Source organism: Apteryx mantelli, chromosome 1 (assembly GCF_036417845.1).
Source record: "Apteryx mantelli isolate bAptMan1 chromosome 1, bAptMan1.hap1, whole genome shotgun sequence".
Classification (NCBI taxonomy): domain Eukaryota; kingdom Metazoa; phylum Chordata; class Aves; order Apterygiformes; family Apterygidae; genus Apteryx; species Apteryx mantelli.
Genome location: NC_089978.1, coordinates 98820707 through 98838414, shown reverse-complemented (window position 1 = coordinate 98838414; position 17708 = coordinate 98820707). Strand labels below are relative to the sequence as shown.

General features: G+C 41.5%; 1 protein-coding gene across 5 annotated transcripts in view; it reads left to right on the top strand.

Moving 5' to 3' along the window:
• Positions 1-14399: 14399 nt before the first annotated feature.
• Positions 14400-17708, top strand: part of TRAPPC10 (trafficking protein particle complex subunit 10) — a 45471-nt gene continuing 42162 nt past the window's right edge. For all 5 annotated transcript variants that reach the window (XR_010884437.1, XM_067298102.1, XM_067298093.1 and 2 more), the window contains exon 1: positions 14400-14514. Coding sequence is in view for 4 of the 5 variants with exons in the window: in XM_067298102.1 (XP_067154203.1) it covers positions 14424-14514 (91 nt within the window). In the remaining variant the exon portion in view is untranslated. The remainder of the gene's footprint in view (positions 14515-17708) is intronic.

The following is a 17708-nucleotide window of genomic DNA, read 5'->3' as shown; positions in this document are numbered from 1 at the left end:
TACATAATAAATGCAAAGCGTACCATAGCAGTACTTTTCAGTGTTTGCCAGTCAGCTGAATGGAATTTGTATGGCATTTGCACTGTATGTGAAAACCTACTCCACAGATCAAATGATTTACCTTTAAAAGCCCTTGTGATGGCATTATATTTTTTCTGTGCCATGTGCAGTCTTGCACAAGGGATTACAAATGCATTTCAGGGGTCATTCTCTGTGTGAGTACCTAGTGATAAGCCACGGTTTGTACTGGATGACCTCTTATACATACACCCTGACATTTTTGTAAGAAATTTTGAAATAATCAATGCATAAGAACTGACATATTTTTACAACACTATAGCACGCAGAGTGGAGCCATGTGAGAAACAGGCAAAGAGAATGAGGAGAATCCTGGCAAGGTTGCTTGAAACAGCTGCAACAAACATCCTTTTATGGACCTAGTGAATACTGCGGGTTTTAGCACTGTGAAACTGGTTTGCAGCATGGCTATGGTGGCTGATTTTAGCTCCACATGATTTTAAATTGCATTCTCCCATACTGAAAGCAGAGATTATGGATGCTATTTTTGGGTTATTTCATTGTTCCTATGGAATTTGATTCTGTAAATATATTTTAAGATGATGAAAAGGGAGGCACATATCAGCACAGTGCCTCTTGGGAAGGTGAGGTCCTGAGTTATGAGCCATATGAAGGTGATTATATAGGCAGCTACTGCATGTACACTGTGTCTGGATCCAACTTGGACAGCTCGGTCTTATTTCTTATGCCCCCGTGGTGTCCCCACATGTGCCATTTCTTGCAGGTTTCCTTTATCCTGGAGTAAGAACCTCAGTAGGAATAAGCCTATGAGAACATGTCTCCATCTTGGCCCTCCCCTAGAAAATGGCCAAGAAATATTAACCCTTCTGGACAGTAACCAGAACCCCCTTGCTGGGCGCCCGTGAGGAGCCAGCGGATGCAGACTAGCCCTACAACCCAGGCATGGTAGGCCAGCTCTTGCTGTCTCACTGACGCCTTGAGAGACAGATCAAACGGTCACAAAGGAGACAAAATTTTGGACTATTGCCACCTATTTTTCAGTATCCTGCATCAGATTTAGTCTGAGTACGGTTTGCCCTTGCCTGCTTTTTTATATGAAGGTAGCCCCTTGTTTGTCTTGAGGTGGTGTTGCTGCAGCAGGCATTCCCACTCAGTTTGCTCGAATGCTCTCTGCAAAGGCAAAGCACGCTGTTTCCTAAGGCGCTTGCTAGAAAGCAGACTACCAAAACCATGCCACCTTGCCATCTGTGTTAAATGCTTTTGCATAGACACAGGCACATAGCTGATAGAATTAGGATATAGTGAGCAGGCTCCCAGGGGACTGATTACAAAGAACAACAGTAAAGGGCACAGTTGACTTCGATGACAGGTTGTTTTTTTTCTTTTTCCCCACTATGACTTGTGATTTGAACTGCCTTTCTTTTTCATCTTGCTGATGTAAGGCAACATTTGCAAAAGCTCAGTTTAGCAGTGGCCTAGTTGCCTCATGACATCTCTTTTATTTACTTGTCCAATGAAGTAACAAGCAGCCATGTGATTGCTCCATTTATGAGGAAAATCAGTAGAAGAGAGAAACTAGACAGGGTCTAAGAACATGTACAAATCTCCTCCCACCTTGCTGCAATGCAGTACAAACTCTACAAGTATTTTCAGGAAAATGCTATTTCTTGTTTTGTTCCTATCAGCTCAAAGCTACTTCTCAAGGGCAGGGAAGTGCCACACACTGCCATTTTCAACCTTTTAATTCATCTCTGACCAAGTTATATAGTAGACATTAGGACTGCGAGTTGCATCATTTAATTGTAGACCTCTACAGCATAGATATACCTAAGTGTATACATCACTGATTGTACACATAGTCAGATGAGTCCCTCCTGTGGTGTCTTCTCTCTGCTTAAAGTGGAAATTTGAAATAAAATTCACTTATGCTTTCAACTAGCTGTTTACAAACTTTGGACGGAGTTAGTCAAGGCAGCAACCTGCAGTATCTAGCATGTTACCCACGCTTTTGTGAACCAAATGCCAAATTATCCATAAATAGACTTGCCTGCAGAAGTGTATTCTGAATTAGGCATCCTCTTTGGTTTTTGCTCAACAGCATTGCAAATCATGCAAGACTCTCCATAGAGCAAATATAACAAGAAATGTCTCTGCTGGTTTCCTGGAGGTGTCTATCACACTTCTGAGTGCTGAGTAATGATAGTAATAATGAAAAATAATGAAAAGCCATGGCTGTGCTGTGAAGAACTCAAAATCCCACTTCCAACCTGATTTCACCAAACAAGGACAAAAGAGGACGGACTGTGAAGAGAGTGGTACAGCGGGAAATGCAGATACTTCGCTTTCAATGTGCAATTTGGTTAATTCTTCAAAATTAATAAACCTTTCTTGTTCCTGCTTACTAAAGATTTGATCCTGCTGCTTTCCTGTTCAACTTAGCCTGTGAATAGTCCCACAGACCGAATGGTACACACCCTGACTAAGGCATTACTCAGCACTGCGGTGAGCTTTCTGCAGGTCCTATTAGACTCTCAGACTTTGTTATCCCACGTATATTGGGTCAGTCAGATACTTAGGGGTTGCTGGCCAACATCTGGAATGGTACACCCACAAGGTACAAAAGTCAGACTAAACTAGTGTTCCCTCAAACAAAAAAACCGTTGTGCCCTCATGTTTCAGCTGGAAAAAAACTTACTTAAAGTGTTTTTTTTTTTTGTTTAAGGGAAACCTAATTTCACAATATTTTGTCAGTTAAGTCAGGTATCGATAGGAGCCAACTTCTATAAATAACCTTCAAAGTCACATGAGACACTATTTTTCAAAATGGAATTTTTTTCTAGACCATAAAATTTTAAAAAACCTAGTATCATTAGATGTCAAAACATCAGATTCAAATGTTGCATTCTCACTGGTAGGAATCTTCCCTTTCCATTATTACCAAGTCTATATTGTTAATTTTATTGGAAGAAACGTTCATCAAGCCTCACTGACTCTGTGTCTCAAGTTGGCACGGGAAAACTGCAGGATGCAGTGCAATTTTGCACTGAGGCCACTCGTTACTAGAAGCAAAACTAACGTGAATCCCTAGAGAAGGCCTTCTGCCAGTGAAGAACTGCAGAGAGAATGGTGCTCAAGGAGAAAAAGGTGAGCAGATAAAACAAATCTAGAAAAAAACCTGTTTCCCCACCCCGCTCCCCTGTGTGCACACAGCTGGGAACAGACATCTCCAGAGAGTGATTCATCTCACCTGCATATTTAGGTAGGATTAATTCTGGTAAATATTTGATATCAGTGGGAGGTCCTCCTGATGGTGATTCAGTCTCCTTGCTGGCATCCATGTTTCCTCCATCATGCTGGGGAAGTGTGAGCCCTTTTATGGCGGTTTCCAGAACAGAAGACAAGGCTGTGCCTTATTCCTTCCGGTCAATGCTCTCCGCTTTATAATCTAGGCAAGATTTATAGAGCAGAATATGGTGTCTGCTACTTGTTTGGCCATAAAGCATTTTCGTTTAGACAATCCCACTTAAGTGATGAGTTTATTTGTGCTAAATCCTGTTCATCTCATGGTGGTGATTGGGGGCATGCATAATTGTCTCCTGAGAGATTAGCAGCCTAATGGTGACCCCCTTCTGCCCCAAGTCTCTGTGTAGCAAAGCAGGTTTGCAGGCTGCAGGAGTGCAGTCCACCATGTTGCGGAGCAGAGGTGGCTCTTCTGAGGCTTCCCAGGGGAAGACAGAACTTCCCCTTGTGGTTAATACTCTCTTCACACAACCTCTTTATGTGTAATGTTTGAACAGGCAAGGCTAACTCCTTTCACACCCAAGTGGGATTTCTTTCAGCTGTAAAGCATTACTTAAAGAAATTGCACAAAAATGAGGCATAAGGAGAATGCAATCAATGCTAAACGGGCAGGCTAAGTGCTCCTTCTGTCTTTGTTAGGTCCTTTTCCCTGTTTTACTACTCTGTTCCTCCCACACACATAATCATGCAATTCCCATCATTTAGAAAGCTTCATTCCCAATCTCAAGTATTTTAAAGGTCTACGTTATTCCTCTTTTTTTTTTTTTTTTAATAAGTTGAAGGTTTTCAGTACAGAGTATTTATTGGGGTCATAATGGCATGACCTGCTTCTTAGCCAGTACAGAAGGGTGGGGGAAAGTAAGCGTTGCTTGCTTTTCTGCCAGCAGGTAGATTCAGAGCAGGACTTGCTAACTGGGCATGACAAACAAGTTTGTCTAGGGAATCCCATATTTCTTTTCTGATGAATTTAATGTTAACTGCTCATTAAGGGAATGAAAAGACTTTCTCAAACTGCTAGGAAATGCTTATGTGAAAGAGCTTTAGAATATTCTGAAGCCGTGAGGTGCAGACAAGACGCAATTATATGCTCTGTAGTGGAACCCTGTATTTTTGATGAGAGAGATTTGCTCAGACCAGGGTCAGTCCCATGTCAGATTGGAGCGAACAAACAAACAAAACCCCAGAGCTGCAGCACCCATGATGGAAAACCTGCAAATGTGCTATTTCCTGAGCCTATGCAGTCTTTTGCTGGCAACCGTACAAGAAGGCAGTTGGCCTACCTAAATTAAGTACTGCACATAATGGAACATAAATTATTCTCGTTAACTTCAATGTGATAATATGGTTAGGGAGAACAAATTGCTTTGAAGCAATATTTTTTTTTCTTACTCTCAGAGGGCTCTCTCAGTGAAGGAACCTCTGGAGCTAATACTAGGTCTGGGAATTTCAAAGGCACTAATAGGATTAGGCACATGACTTCCTTTTCATTCTAATGGGAGTCAAGTGTTTAATTCCCTTGGGCTCCCTTGGAATCCCTGCGTGGATTGAGAAGCAGCACCCAGCATGTTGGTACACCCAAATATACCTCTCTGGCAGTCCCTAGAGAAGGACATATTTACTAAACCACCTATCAGAAAGGTAAACAGCTCTTTTTCACTTGTAATAGGAAACCTGTTCTCATTTACAAATATCTCATTTGTTTTTTTCTCCAAGCTTACTCTTAGCTCAACTCCAGTTTGGTGTTCAGGGCAAGGTTCATGGTGCCTTTCCATCTTAGGCAAGCTACAGAGCACAGCTGAAAAAGACTATAATATAGGATGGTAAAGATAGTGCACACTTGTTTGCAGTGCTGCTAGAGGACTCTGGATATAAGTAGCATCATCCTTTAGATATATTTACAGCCTTATTATCAGGGGAGGGAAGGGGGACTTCATAGCAAAAATGAATTACAGATCTCCGTGTCCTTTCTCACCAGTCAATCATCTCTCCTGTTTCACAACTGTATTGGTAACTTTATTACTAAAAGCACCAATGTCTATAGGGTCAGTCTCTGAAACAGAAATGTGTGGCACAAAAAGCCCATGCTGCCTGTCTTTGTGATCTCAAAACCTATGGCACTTTTGTGTCCCTCCTTGTTTAGTTCTCCTTCTTCTCTGCAAAATCACCTATGTAGTGAGATTAAAAGGAGGCAAGTTTCAATTTAGTACCTCTCTGAGGGGTACTGCTATCACAGCATTTAAGGTATCAGGTCTTTTCTTTGAAAGTGAAGGCTGGTGCAAACAGAGCATCTTACCATATTGTGGTGTTGCAAGAAAAAAGTCTCCTCCCAGTGAGTTGCACTCCTACAAATGTTTGGGATACCAAAAAGCACACAGCCTCTGGGCTGCAACGCAAAACCAACTTTACTTCATGCTTCCCATTCAGCAAGGGATTAAACCAAAAACCACCTGACTTGGGGATAGAGAGAGACAGTGTTCATAGCTTCTCTCTTCTAATTTTGGGAAGTTCCTACCATGCTAACAGGGCTAAAGCCAGAGGTATGGGTTTGAGTGGCACTGCCGTCTCTAGGACAGAAAGGAGCAAAGCATGAGGGGTAGCATAGCTCCTATACATCGCCTGCTTATGACACTGACAAGGTACAAGACTAGAACAGAAGTCTGCACACCTTAGCTAAAAAGTAGCTATTTTGCACCTGTTCTGCCGGGTCCTGCCCTCCTCTACCAGCTAGGGAGTGTTTGGGGGGAAACATTCAGAATCACAGGATTAAAAGCAAAAGGCACGACCACACATACTCTTGAAATCAGAGCAATAGCCTTGTTTGCAGTATTTTCAAAATTAAGTTCAAGGACATAATCATCTCTCTATGCTCTGTTTCTATTTTTACCACTTTGGGGCTTTATTTTGCTCCATGCCTACTCCCACACAAAAGCACATTTGACATCTACAAAACTAGATTCCAGTGTGCATTTAAAAACTGTCCTTTCTCTGCCCAGACTTCACCCAAGGATGCTGCATTTGATCATATCTGTCAGGTCACTGTAGAACACAGTTTTATTGATTCAGAGCAAGAAAAAAAGTTAGGACTTTAAGCTGAAGGGTTCTTACCTGATTACTTCTAGGCATATTCTGATGGCTTTTTCGGCCTCTTCTTCAGACTTGGTTACTCTAGCATTACCTCCATCTTGCCACTCAGGGAGGATCTGCCTAAGGTGAGCTTGCTAATTTCTAATTAATATTGCATTTTAATTTAATAACTAATGGCTTTTGACATGTTAATTTTAAAATGAGCTTTCCCTTGATGAGTTCAGAGAAGAGTATTTAAATAATGGTGCAACTCAATTTAAGATTCCCTCCTTCCTTCTTCCCATCAATTTTTAATTATACCTGGGACCTGTGAGCTCTTCCCCAGACCGGTGTGATGCATGAACAGAAATGCTATTGCCTAGAAAATCAAATTAGAAATTTTATGGACTAGCTCATAGCAACTTCACCTTCACTCTTTAGAAGCCAGGCCCAAGCAGGAGGATAAATGAAGAGCAGCAGTAACATAATTACTGTGTTACTATGTTTGTGCAAAAATATAATTAGCTGGTATAGGTTTGTTTTGCAAATCTCTCCTTTAATACCTTTTCTGAAGTAACTTCTAGAGATGATGGCACATCTACTTTTATAACAGTTTGTTAGGTGAAAATGAATAGAGTCATGAATATATACTGGAGGAAAGGTTTGTCCTTGTCCTGTCTGTACAGTACTTAGCTGAAGAAATACAGGTGCACGGGCCACAGTGTATAGCTGTTAACTCAATTTAAGTAACGGTGATTTACCTCTTGAGTTGTAACCTGGGTATTCTCTCGCTGCGACACAGGTTAAATAAACCACTGTCTCTTTGAACCTTCATTTCAGGTTCTTCATATCTGGCAATGCAGTCATCCCTTACTAGTGGTGATACCAAAGCTCCTGTACACAAGAGCTGAGCAAGGAAACATCCCGGGCTGGTGCCTTACCAAGGCAAGGCTGCCAAGGGATGGCCAGCACTCAAATTTCTTTCTTTCTGTGTTTCAAATCCATCTCTCAGAATAGTTTAGCTTTCCAGACAAACAGGAAATAAGCCATTTTCTTCTGAGGCTTTTAGCTCCAAGAGGAAGTCATAAACTGCTTTGGGATGTGACTGCTCAGGGCCTTTGCCCTGGACTCTCTCCCACTCATCCTCTTGGCATAAATGAAAATGAAACTCCTTAACCCTTTTCTCTTTTAATACAAGCCTTCTCTCTCTTGGGCTAGTACACCTGCTTTTGATTTTCATGTTGTAATAGCTGGCTCTCTAGCAATGACTGCACACCCTGCAGGGTTGGATAATTCGAAAAGGGAGCTGCTAATGGAGCAGGTAAAGGCAGGTTCAGAGTGGTGGCCACAAAATGCTGGACAGAGTGGTGGATGCTATTGGTTTGGAGCTTGGCATTCAAGACCACCTAATTAACCTTAGCACTTATCTTTTGGCAGCTGAAGTGTTTCTTGTTTGCAGCTCAGGTCCAAGACTGATGTCCTGAAAACATTCTAGAGCTGCAGAAATTCCTGGGGTTTAAGGGCTTTCTCTTTGTGCCAGGAACTGAATTTGTTTCTGCTAGTGGTAGAAGCTTACTAACCAAAAAGTTGCTTGGCTTTCAGCTGAGCTGTAAAAGGCTCTAAGATCATTGCAGCATTATTAGTTAATTTCTAAATAAGTTTGACTGACTCCAGAAATGGACAGAAATGACCCACTAGGTGAGAAGAAAAGGAGGCAAGGATAACGATGGCTCAACTGCAAACCTGACCAGGTGGCATTTCTTTGATCCTCGGTGTTAGCGCAGAGTAGAAGAGGTCGTGTCTATTTTTCTTCTTCTAGCTTTTATTTTATTAATGTGGTATAAAGGGACAAAGGCGCAGTTGTTTGCACCATTGGACACCCATCACTATCACCCTGAATGTACTTTGAATTTGTTCTGCTTTATCAAGCTAGGATAATTATACTTGTAACATACTCAATATTTATCTGTCAATTCAAACACTCTTCTCCTTCTGCCTGCAAGGTGAGTCTGCCTCGATAACTCAAACAAGCTACCTTTTTGTGGCATCTTCCCCTGATGAGTAGGATTTCTTGAGAGCTATTCAAAGCAAGCTGCCTGGGAGAAGAGGAAAGTTTGTCATAAGGAGTGCTAGTAAGAGAAGCATTGCCAGGAAAGGAGATCCAGGTTTCTTTGAGTCCCAGAAGATGAAGACTCAGGTTGAAAAGATGGGGATTATAATGCACATGGCAGAGAAGTAGCATGCTACTGCTCCTCCCTTCCAGGCCAGGCAGCATCTCCTGCTCCTTGCTCCAGTTGCTCTGCTCTGGCTTGCTAGCCAATTCTTCTGTAGACCTTCTTTCTTAGGTGATTTTTCTTTTTTTTCTTCTCTGCTTCTTCAGGCTGTAACTTTTCCTGAACCTTCTCAGAGATCTTTTGTGTCTCTCACATTTCAGTTCAACCCTGTAACTATACTTTGCCTTGGCAAGCATTTAAGGGCTCCGAAGGAAGACACACACACAGCTCTCCAGCAAACAGTTACTATCACTTCCTCTCTTGTCTCCGTATCTTCATAACTTTCTGGTGATGTGTAGGCAGTTTGCATAACTGCTTCAGAAACACAGGCATCTGTGGATGGAGTGAAAATGCTTCTGGATAGAGCTGGTAGGAAAATGGATTTCCCATACTAGTTTTATTGCTATTAGATAAATTTCAATCAACCATTTTTCTTCTAACAATTTGAAATAAAAAGCTAAAATTCTGGTTATTGTTTCTAGTTAAATGATTCCTGGCTTATTGCATATTAATTTAAAAAGACAAAGTGTTTTTTAAAGCATTCACTCTAAACAAGAATTCACTTTAGAATGCTATAAAAGCATTTTCCCCCAAATGTCAAAATCTTAACGTTTTTCCTACATTTTTTGTTAGTTGCTAGCTTTGTTAGTTTTGTTAGTTAAGAATGCCTCCAGCATAAGTGCTTTCATATACGAATTCATGAATCACAGAGGGAAGGCACCATATTTTCTGCTCTGGCAGCTGAATAATGTGAAAAGCCATTGCTAAACAGATATCAAATGGACATATCTGTAACTTCTGGTTTCAATGTTATCCTAACCTTAAATCTCAAAGTCTAGACAGATTTTGACTGAATTTGTTTAATGAGATGCATTGCATCTCATTTTTACAGTATTTTGATTAACAGGAATTATCTGAAAATATAGACAAAGACTATGTCTGTTCACAGGGTTTGCGTATACTTGAAAGAGCGCTATACATTGATGAGCCACAAGCTGGCGGCACTAGACTACACCTTTGGGTGTCGATATCTTGATTTGCTTCTGCAAATTGAAAAGACATAAAACTATACATCTGTGTCTATATTGGACTCCTTAATTAATTCTTCCTTTAGGATAAGGTTTCCTAGTATAAAATATATTTACCGTTTGTAAGTAGACCTTTTAATCCCAAATGCACTGCAGTGAATCAGAACAGCAACCACAATGCATTTGACTGGAAGTGCATCAAATCCAATATCTGTTTATCTCAAATTGTTCACTGCCAAATCCCTCAGAGGAGAAAGTGAGAAACTCCTACAAACAAGGATTTCTCTTCTAATCTGCTCATTGGAAAGGTTTCTTTAAGCTTTTCCCATAGGCAGAAGTTGAAAAAAGAGCCTTTTTATAGAAATTCCTTCTGAACTTTTCTTTTCAAACCTTACTGCTGCCCAGATAATGATAAATTTAGACATTCAAATATCCATTCTACCTAAGAAGCCTCTGTATAAATCTTTTAATCATCAATAAGAACAAATATTACCACAGAACGGTATCAAATGCAGCATGCAGACTGTTGGTGGAGAAGCTTTTAAATTCTGTATGACTCCTTATAAATCCTAATGCAGAGAGAAGTTGTAAAATCAGGGGAAAGTGACCTGCCTGCAAGATCAGATATACAAAGTAAAAGTGGGAAGAATAATCATTAGCTATTGAGATAGTTAATGAAATGTGGTTAAACAAAGTTAGCATGAAGAGCACAGTTTGCATTTTCAAAAGTTACTAATGAGTTTGTGTGCCCTGTTTTGGGGGAGATACCTATACAGTTCATTTTTTTCCAAGGCTCCTTTTCCTGCTGGTGTGTTCGCACGCACCCAGAGCCCTGTTCTTGTATCCCCCGTCCAGCCTGCAGGCCCCTGCTGCCTTTGCTTAGAAACCAGACTGCTGAGTGAGGAGGAAAGGAAGGGTTGGTGCCCAGCTTGGTCTGCTCCACTATGAAACTCAGAGGAAGCCGAGATGCATGCAGACCTGGAAACTAAAAATCTCTTCTTGGTCTGGCAACATATATACAGCCTTTTCATCCAGTCATATAGATATCTCCTGGATGAATCTACCCCTTTATAATGCACCTCAAGATCCATCACAGCATTGAGCCTATTGCTGTAATAGAAATGATAATGCTGATATTCAGGAGAAACATTTGCACAGGCTCTGGCTAGCTATAAACCAGTTCAGCTCCTCCTCCATTACTGCTTCATCATTTAAAGTGCAGGTATAGTTCTGCTCTGCTAATGGGATTAGGGAAAAGTTTCAGGCATCTGAGATCCAACAAACTGAAATGATGAAGCATTTATGCTAATTGCTTTGCTAGAGATCACAGCAAAGAATGTTTTGTGGGTGTGAATGTAATTTTATTTAGTCAAACACACCAGAATAATTAATTGGAGAGAACTGTAGCTAACCACGATGGCCTAGTATCTATAACATGACTGCTTTTGTGGATGCAAAATTAATGCTCACTTAAAGCATGTATGGTTTCCAATAAAGATAGGTTTTTCAGATGTTGTTGGTAGAAAGGAAAAAGGAAAAGTAAAATTTCCATTGCAATTCAGGAGATCCCTTTTACCCTCTCCCACTTTTTTTCCCAAAAGAAAAATCTCTTCCCTTCATTTCAAAATGTAAGGTAAAGGCATGATGTTGTCAAAGTCCCTATTTCAAAATGCTTTAATTATTCTCTATGTAGTTTGCTATAAAACAGGAAATATTTTCGTTAGAGATCAGTCAACAAATTCACTTTCAAATATTGTTTTCCAGTTAAACATCTAAGAACACAGTGAACAGTTATTGTCTCTCTCTGTCTCTCTTTTGTCTCTTTTTCTGGGGTAGAGTGGGAAGGTGTGGGAATAATTCAAAGTGCAGAAGCATTTGCTTCACTTGCTATCAAACAGCAGCTAGCAAAGCTAAGTCAGTTTTTTTGTTTAACAGAAACCACTATACTGTAACTACAAAAGCTAAAGAGAGAAGGAAATTTAATGTATGTGAAATTCTGTGGTCATTAAAACTTGAATCCCAAAGAGCTATTGATTTTAGTTCTAATCTTTGAAAAACGGGAGAACCACTCTATACTAAGGGGGTTGTTGGAACAGATTCATACTTATTTAATTTGTTTTTGCCTGTCTTCACACTTGCATTGTTTAGAACTGTGCATGATGGTCTGTTTAATAGGTTCTGTAAGCATGAAATGAATTACTTTAGAGCTGACTGGCAGGATTTTATCATTTTCTGCACATGTATATAACAATGTTTTTTCTTTTCTGTTTCAGTAAATCACAAGTTTGCCACATTTAGTACTGATACTGTAAAATTATATATAAATGCAGCAATTTTCTTAAAGCAAATTGTTGGTGTCTTGATACATCTTGACACTCATAGCGAAAAAAAAAGTAATAGTTTAATTGTTGAATTACCACCACTTTATGTTTCTTCTCAAGAAAGTGGAAACATAGCAAGCATCAACCCAGGTGATGGAATTCATCTGCCAAAGATAGATGTGTTTATCACAAGTAGCTGCCTTGCCATTCTTGTCACCACAGAACAACAGACACTTTTAGAGCTGGAGACTCCTCTCACTCTAAAGTGAACGCTTACCACAGAGCTGAGGTACGGGAACCTGGAAGAACTTTTCTCTCTCATCTGTCAAAGGAGCTAGGAACAATGGCAGAGACATAGGTGTCCACAGTCAGTTTCATTCCACCCAAAGGGAGAACTGATTTGGTTATATCTACATAATGAAAAAAATACTAGTGTCCAGCTTCTCACCTGAAAATGAAGATCAAGTCCAATGTTTTATGTAAACGTCTATGTAAGATTTAAAGCTAAGGGCTTGTAAAGAATTTTTTATTTGACTGTGCTTTAGAAATAATTCTTGTTCTAACTAAGGAGGGAGAGAAGTTCAGGGCAAATGCTAATGAAAATATTTAAAGCATCTGAAAAAGTAATTAATCCCCAGACCAAAACAGTATATTAAAGACAGAGATAAGACTGGATGAAACTGAAACATCACAGGGATACTGTAGTTATTTCCAAAAAAAGTGTTATAAGCCCAGGAAACAAAGAATTAATGTTGCACTGAAAAAAAATTCTTAACAAATGGATTTCTGGAAATATTTGTACACTCAAACAACCTTGGCACAATGTCACTTTGTAATAAACATAGAATTACAGTTAATATATAGATGTTTATAGTCCTGCCTTAGAGCACATTTGCTTTTATATGTGAATGCAGTGTTTCTCATTTTTACCCTTTGTGGTAGAACAGTTTGAGCATGCTCTTCTATATTTTAAATAACGTACTGAATCCTCCAAGTTTCGTATTTTTGATTCTGAAGAAATTGCACATTCCCAAGATGAACAGTAGGCTTCATTAAAAGGACTCAGACTACAGTAAAATAGAGTCAATTTTATACATTATATACATTTTATACAGTAAAATACAGTCAGTTTTATGTACATCCCTCCACTCATTCACCTACCCAGACATCTTTTTCCTGTTCCCTGTACTCTTCTCTCCAACCTCACACTCCATACACATCCCCCTCTCCCTTTCTTCGTGGTTTCCATGCTCCAAGAATGCAACTAGTGAATTATAAAGCCAGCCACCTGTTGCCTGATTCACTGTGATATGCAAAGCACATCTTCAAGGTGACCTGCAACCAGACTGCTTAAAGTATTTGAGGCCAATGGAGAACATGATCCCTAATGCACTTACTCCCATTGTGCTAGCTGAGCTGTAGGCTCCAACAACCATGGCTTAGGCTCTGAAATATGACAGGATGCACGTTGCACACTTCTGTGGATACCCTCCTTTCTTTTTCCTATCAACACCAAAAGTGAAAAACAGTAGTTTTCCATGCTGCCATAAGGAATTATTTGAAGGTGGTGATCTGAGGCTTAAATCCACTCGGGTAATGCATCTGTCACGCAAAATCCAACTTCTTCTAGGTCCAGAACATCTGACCCTGCCTCTTCCCCCCCTCGCACAAAGCCAGCCCCGCCACGACAGAGCTGGCTAGGTCGGTCTCCCTGCCTCTACTCTAACGGCGCAAATCTAAACAGATTCACAGCTTTTAGGCCAAACGCAGCGAGCCCCGAGGCGCAGGCAGCCTGAGCCGCTCCTTCCCAAGGCCGCTTCAGAGCACGCGGCCGCAGCACGCTGCCCCGCCATGCGCTAACCGGCCCCCCAGGCCCCCCGACGCGCGCAAAGGCAGCACGGGGGAGAGCAGACCCTCTCCGGGCGGACCGTGGCTAACGGCCCCCCCCAACGGCCGCGCGGGGATACGCCCACGCCGCTCTGCGCAGGCGCGCCTCGCCGCGCCGCGCCTCGCCCCGCCCCGCCCCGTTCCCTTCCCTTCTTAGAGGCTCCCCTCCCCAGCGTCTCCCCCTTCCTCCCCTTTTCTGTCGGCCGAGCGCTGTTGCCCCGCTCCTTTAAGGCTCGGCCCCGCCTCCGCGGCGCTCCCCGGAAGCGGTAATGCCCAGCGGGTGATCCAGGAAGCGGATGGGCTCGCGGCCTTCCTCTCTGGAACGGCGCTGCGGGGAAGGGGCGGGGGGAGCGGCGGTGGCGGCGGTCCGCGCGAGCAGGTGCCGAGGCGGAGCGCCCGGCCCGGCCCCCCGGCGGCGGGGGTGTGTGTATTGGGGAGGGAGGGGGAGCAGCGCCGTCGTTTCCATGGCGCCGAGGGGGCGGGGGAGCCGGGGCTGAGGACCCCGCCCGCCCATGGACCCCGCCGCGGCGGCGGCCGCCGAGGAGGAGGGCGGGGAGAAGCCCCCGGTGATCTACACCATGGAGAACAAGCCCATCGTCACCTGTGAGTGCCTCTCGCCAGCCCTCTTCCCCCCGGCGGCCGTTAACGGCTCGCGCCGGGGCAGCAACGTCCGGCGGGAGCGTTCTGGGGCGGGGGAAAGCACCCGGCCGGGGCGGCGGGGCGCTGGAGTGCGGCGGCTCCGCAGGGAGTGGCTGGAATAACGGGGGGAGGGAGGGAGGGAGGGGGGAAGGGGTGCGGTTCGAGCGGGGCAGCGGCCCTCTTTAAAAGGGCGCCTCGGTGGAGATCCGCGGCTGGGGGTTGTTTTTGTGGCTGGTGCTTTGACTGGAGAAAATGGCACTTCGGGGGTGGTCTGATGCTTCCCCCCCCCCCTTTTTTTTGACTTTTTTTTATGGCGGTAGACAAAATTCGAGTTTGTTTCTGTATGCTTCAGGGTTATAGTGACAGAAATTAACATTTCGCTTACAGGTGCTTAGAGATTTGAATACCACCATAAAACTTAACCCCCAAACTTCTTGCCAGTGAGTTTTGTGTAGGTTCACTCTGGGTAAGAGGTGTATCGCCAGAAAGATGACATGCTTTCTGGGGAGGAGGGATTCCCACTGACAGTTTCCCAGTGGCATTATAACTTAATTTTTAATTATTAGGTTTTAATTTCATCTCTGAAAGCGAGACAGTTTATTTAATAAACAGTACTGCACGGTTCCAGTGATGAATTAGTTCTTACAGGTGTCAGAGACAGGCTGCTGGAGCATGTGGACATTGGTCCTGATGTAAAGTGCAAGAGGGTTGCACATGAAGTTCCCCTAAAACAAACTCATGAAGTACTCAAGCATACTGGTGTCTGGCCACAGAAGTTTATTCATATGTGGCCCCAATGCCAGCAAGCGTTTTCATCCTTCAGATTTTCAGAGTTAATTCCATTCAGATTGCAGGGAGAGGGAGCAGAAAAAAAACATATTTTTGTTGTGTTTGTCATCTTCCCTTTCAAATAGTGTTGATACCTTCTGGACAGACTGATTTAGCAAGCCCCAGTATTCTGGGCTGTGCGGTGCAGGTGTGCAACTTTTAATAAGCTTCTGGATTATTATCAATGTGTTTGAAGATGACAATTTTAGAATGGACTGTGGTACTGTGAGCTGCTTCTTGGGCAAATAAAAGGATAGGGAATAACTTGGTCCCAGGTTAGTTAGCAATATCTCCTAATCTTGGAATGGAAAAGAGAATCAGAAGTTAGGGAAGGGAATAGGACTTAACTAATAAATTAAAATTTAGTTGCAAAAGTAATGAAACAATTTTAACGTATTGTGCTGTCTTAAGACACTTAAACAGAAGCTTCTGGAGAAAAATCATTATTCTTTTTCAGGTATTGCATGAATTTATGGTTTTTGAAGCATACCCCTAAACCATAATTATACTCAAAACTGTAGTTACATATATATGTGTGTGTATATATGTATATTTAAATTTATAATGCTTTTAATAAAAAAGGGTGAATGAATTCAATTTAGAAAAATCTACTTGTTTTATCAAAATGTATTGAATCCTTTGTCCTACTTCAAGGTGCTCTTGAAATCCATTTCTCTTCAGATTAAACTTGGAAAATGTGCATATTGGAAACATCTGAAGAATATTGTTGCTTCCCTTGTAGGTGCTATGTTAGTGTTCTGACTAAGGTGGAATGTTTTTTACATTTGCTGTTTTTACCTTGTATTTAGAACTGGAGTGTGTGTGTTTGTGTGTGTGTTTGGGGTGTGGTGTGGTGTCAGTCTTTACTATTTCTGTATGATTTCAGTCTGTAAAATTAACTTTCCATCTGTCAAAGTACATGTAATTTTACCTCAGGCTTGCTTTTTTGTTGGTAACTGCAGTAAAAGACTTTGACCTCTTAGTACCACGAGATATTCAAAATTCCAAATATTAAATTTTCTCAGGTTTTAATCAAGCCCAATTATCTGATGTTAAAAATAAAGTACACTTGCTATATGAAATTAATAATTGTGGTTACAAAAGGTTTTGGAATCATTACCATACAGTATGATGCACATATCCCCAAATGGGGTATGAGATGAATGTTATGTGTCATTTGCGTGCCTCACTACTGGACTAAAGAAATCATTTCTGGGACTATGAGCAAGCATGACAGTAGTACCCTTACTGATGGGGATTGGACTGTGACAACTGAATTCATAATATAAAGCTTACTGAGCAAAAGAGATGACTTCTCTATTGAATGTAGTCATGGTGAATTGCTACTCCTTCCCCCAACTAAAAACTCTGCTTTTAATGGTGGCAATGCATTTTGCTTTAACTTCCTTTCTCCTTCATCCAGAGAAGAGGAGTATTTAGAGGCCATGGAATTTCAAAGAAATGCATTCCACAAAATTATGACTTTTATTTGAGGGAAAGCTTTTCTGACAATTATACAGCAGGTGATTTATGAACAGTTGAAGCTTGGTCTTCTAGGAGGAGAATTGTTGGTTCAATATTGGTTTCTTGGAAAATGCATTCAAAACCACAATATTAGAAGCTGCTTGACAAATACAGCTTGGCTTTTGTTTTGTTGTCCTGGTTTCAAGCAGTCTGGGATAACTGTCCCACCTAGCAGGTGTACGTGAGGGGAAAACCAGAGTTGCAAGGAGAGACCAGTTTTTGACTATATGAAAGAAGAGCGAAGGTCAAGTGAGGCTGTACCTCAAACTATAAGTAATTCCTTTTACTACCAGTTTTAGATTTGCTTCTGTCAAGTAAAAAATTCTATCATGATATACTCCTCTTAACTTTTAGTAATTGAAAACTGTTGAGAGACAGTTTTTTTTTGAATGAAACTTGTTTTCAACATCATGCACATCTGAGTGATGTTCTGTAAACAGATGCTCTTATTGTATGTTGTAACTCATGAACTTGAAATAAATTTGAGAATACTCCGAAAACTGCTTCTGTTTAGGACAAAACTGGTAAAGAAAGTTATGGTCTCAAAACTATGAGTTAGTTTGTATTTTGAAAGTAATTATTTGCTATGTTGGTAAGATCCTGAATTCAGCATTGTTTGTTCTGTAATGTTGATAATTCTGTTACGAAGTTTATGCTGGTCTATACATACTTAAGTATGTTTTCAAGTGAACTTCCTTTATAGACTTTCACAGATGTACTTTGTGCTTAACATGGAGATGTATTTGGATTAGAACAGTTATCTTTTTATGGATAGGTAAGTAGGTCTTGGTCCACTGGTATGTTCA